This window comes from Montipora capricornis, chromosome 6 (assembly GCF_036669925.1).
Source record: "Montipora capricornis isolate CH-2021 chromosome 6, ASM3666992v2, whole genome shotgun sequence".
Lineage (NCBI taxonomy): Eukaryota > Metazoa > Cnidaria > Anthozoa > Scleractinia > Acroporidae > Montipora > Montipora capricornis.
In genome coordinates, this window is record NC_090888.1 from 74,581,110 (window position 1) to 74,584,820 (window position 3,711).

General features: G+C 34.2%; 1 protein-coding gene across 1 annotated transcript; it reads left to right on the forward strand.

The window, feature by feature from the left end:
- Positions 1-356: 356 nt before the first annotated feature.
- Positions 357-1,958, forward strand: LOC138054444 (uncharacterized). Its single transcript, XM_068900879.1, has one exon. The coding sequence runs from the start codon at positions 357-359 to the stop codon at positions 1,956-1,958; it is 1,602 nt and encodes a 533-aa protein (XP_068756980.1).
- Positions 1,959-3,711: the final 1,753 nt, after the last annotated feature.

Sequence of the window (3,711 nt, forward strand, 5' to 3'; positions counted from 1 at the left end):
GAGAACTGCACTGCAGCAAGTTTCACAAATATGGTGTGGAGAAGTACTATTCCACCATTTAAGATAGGGTTAATACCTAAAAACAATTATTGTAAGAATCACACTCAATCTAAAAATGCGAAGACGTGGTTAATTTATCAGGATTTGTTATTTTATGCAGGGGAATTAGAGTATTCGGGAAAAGGTAATGGGGAACGATCAATTAAAGTTGGAGAAAAAATGGTAAGGGTGGATGGGTATCATGAAGAATCTAACGATGTTCTAGAGTTTTTGGGTTGTAATGTTCATGGGTGTAACAAGTGTTATTCTAATGATTATGTTTCTTTTTTTACTGGAAAAAAATGATATTGACTCGAATGGAGACACAAGACAGAATTGCAAGATTAAAAAATGAAGGGTACAATGTTCATTACATTTGGGAATGTGAATGGAATAAGATGATGAAAAATGATGCAGAAGTAAGAGATCATTTAGAAATGATAGATCCTTACTTAACTGATTTGAGAGCGCCGATCAACCCTCGTGAAGCACTTTTTGGGGGGAGAACTGAAGCAATTTGTTTGTTTAAGGAGTGTGATCTGACAAGAGAATGTATTAAGGCTGACGATTTTACTTCTCTTTACCCTAGTGTAATGAAAAAAGAGAAGTTTCCTACGGGTCATCCAGTTATTATTAGAGGACATCCTAATGAATTCGATTATTCAGTAGATAAATATTTTGGTGTTATGAGATGTCGAGTTTTACCTCCTGACGATTTATTTCATCCTGTTTTACCGAAAAGATTTGAAACAGAGGGTGGGGGTGAGAAATTAATTTTTTCTCTTTGTGGTAAATGTGCAAGAGAACAGAATTTTACTTCTATTTGTTCTCATTCTAGAGATGAGAGATCAATTGAGGCTGTTTGGGTGACTGTAGAAGTTTATAAAGCTGTTAGGATGGGATATGAAATCTTAGAAATTTTTGAAGTTTGGGATTATCGGGGGAGTGAAAAAGGGTTGTTCGCTCCTTTTGTTGATAAGTTTTTGAAGGTGAAACAAGAGAATTCGGGTTGGCCGCGAAATTGTGAGAGTGAAGAAGACAAACAAAATTATATTGAAAGATATGAAGAACATGAGGGGATAAAGTTAGAATATGATAAGATCAAGAAGGATCCGGTGATGAGATTTGTCTCTAAGATATTGCTTAATTCTTGTTGGGGGTTTTGGGCTAGAAATCTTGATAGACGAATTACTCGTCTAACTCATGAACCAAAGGAATTTTTCGATTTTGTGACTGATGAAACAATGAGAGAGAGAGTTTTTCGTATTCTCAATTCAAAAACTATCTTATGTCATGGGTACAAGAAGAGTGATTGTACAATTTCTACTCGTAAGGGTAATGTAGTTCAGGCTGCTTTCGTGACTGCTTATGCGCGTTTGCGTTTATACGAGTTACTTGAGAAATTAGATTCAAGAGTTTTGTATATGGATACTGACAGTGTTTTTTTCGTTTCTTCAAAAGACGAAGACAAAGAAGAATTTGAACCTGAATTAGGAGATTTAACAAATGTATTAGAGGATGAAAAAGATTATGATGAAAGTTGTGTTATTTTAAGATATTGTAGTGGTGGTCCCAAACATTATGGTTATGATGTTTTTTCTGAAGAAAGGGGTAAAAAGATCGCCACTAAATTCAAGATTAGAGGAATAGGGTTGAATAGAACAACAGAGAAAAAAGTAAACTTTGAGAAATTGGTTGATCTCATCATGAAGTCACAGTTTTCTGATTTACCAAAAGGGAAGAGTGGGGTTGTTAAAGAGTTTTGTGAAGTTCCTAAGTTTGACATCAAACGTGGCAATGACAAAAATCCTTTTTCTCTCGAAAGTAGAGAGATTTTAAAGAAATATCAAGTAGTTTTTGATAAGAGAGTTGTAGATTGGAATAATTTGATATCATACCCCTTTGGGCATAAGAAATGAAATAAAGATGATGATGTTGAAAAGAAAAATCATTTGTGTGTTGTCTGTCTTGGGATGATGACTGGGATAGAGGAAGTGGCAAGTGTGAGTTGTTTCCATCGTTTCTTAAAATGTTGTCTTAAAGGGAATGAAGAAGTAGATGGAAATACACACACTGATGTGAAAGTGGAATTGAATTTTGTATGTTGTGGTGGAAAGAATAAAAAGAAAAAGTCAAAGGTCAAATTGGAAAGATATAAATCGAGGTCTTTTCAATCCTTATTTTCATTCAATCGTAAGAGAGACGATGGAAACAAAGGATATGGCTACGAGTACGGAGTATCAAATAGAAGCAAAGAAACAGAGGTCTGAAGATTTTGCCCCCTTTGATGCTCCAGACCCACTTCATAAATATAAAGAAGTAAAGTGGAGTCCTTTGATTGTTGATGAAGAAAGATTGGATGAGACGGTGACAAAGAATCTTGAAAATACCTTAGAAAAGAGGTTGAGAAAGATTTTTTTGATGCAACTTGAAGAGTACATCTTGAAATTGTCGGACGATGTTCTCGAGAGATGGGTAGATAAAATTTTGGAAGTTGCTGGATCAAAGATCTTTAAATATGTGATAGAAGAAAACATGGCATTTTGGACAGAAGTTCAGGAAAGAGTCGACGAAGAAGGTGGAATTGGAGCGTTTGAGATGGAAGAAGGAGAGATACAAGAATGAGTAAAACTGAAAAGATATTAGAGAAGGTTTATTTTGACATTGAAAACTCACCAGTAGCCTTTGCATCGGCAAGAAAGGTTCACGAACTTTTAAACAAAGAATTAAAATTGAAAATTAAATATAGTGACGTTAAGAAGTTTGAAAGAAAACATGTTTTCCTAACCAGATTATAAGAAATAGAAGGTTGAAAGAACTGAGACCCCCATACTTTGCTAGTGGATTAGATCACACCATGGCAATTGGATTTAAAGATCTACATGCTCACCCTAATTCAAACTCGGTAGATTCGTGCTTAGCAAGATCGATATTTTCTCGTCAAGCAGATGCTGAAGTAATAACTAGTAAGGCTGCTGTACACGTATTAAACGGTTTGATAAAGATAATTGGACGTGGAAAAAAGCCTTATAACATCCAAACTGATCAAGGTACAGAATTTTTTAATAAAACTTTTAGTTCTTATTGTGAGCGTAACTCGATAAAACACTATAGAATAACAACTGATCTGAAAGCAAGTTTAATAGAGAGATTCAACCGTACTTTTCAATCTTTCTTTTAACAAATATAGACTGTATTATCCGAAAAAAACTAACAGAGTAATCACTAGATTAGTTATCGAAAATTATAATAACGGACTCATTCGGCACTCGGATTTGCTCCTATAAAAATAACAGAGGCTAACAATGGTGCTATTTTATCGAAGTTAATTGATCATAGAATTGACACAGCAAGGACCACACATTTTTTAAAGAAACCTTTTTCTGTAAAGGTGGGTGATAAAGTAAGATTATCTGGAAAACGAACTGTTTTCAGTAAAGATTATAGAGGAACTTTTACAGGAGAAGTGTTTGAGGTATATAAAAGATTTTAGAAGATATCCACGTTTTTGACATTAATGTTATATAAGGTTAAAGATTTATCTGGAGAACTTCTCGAAGGTAGTTTTACTCAGGGTGAGATACAGAAAGTATCATTACCTTTCTCTCCTAGAATAGGTGAAGAAATAGAAAGACAAAGGGAAAACAAATTTTTTTAAACAATTGGTCGATT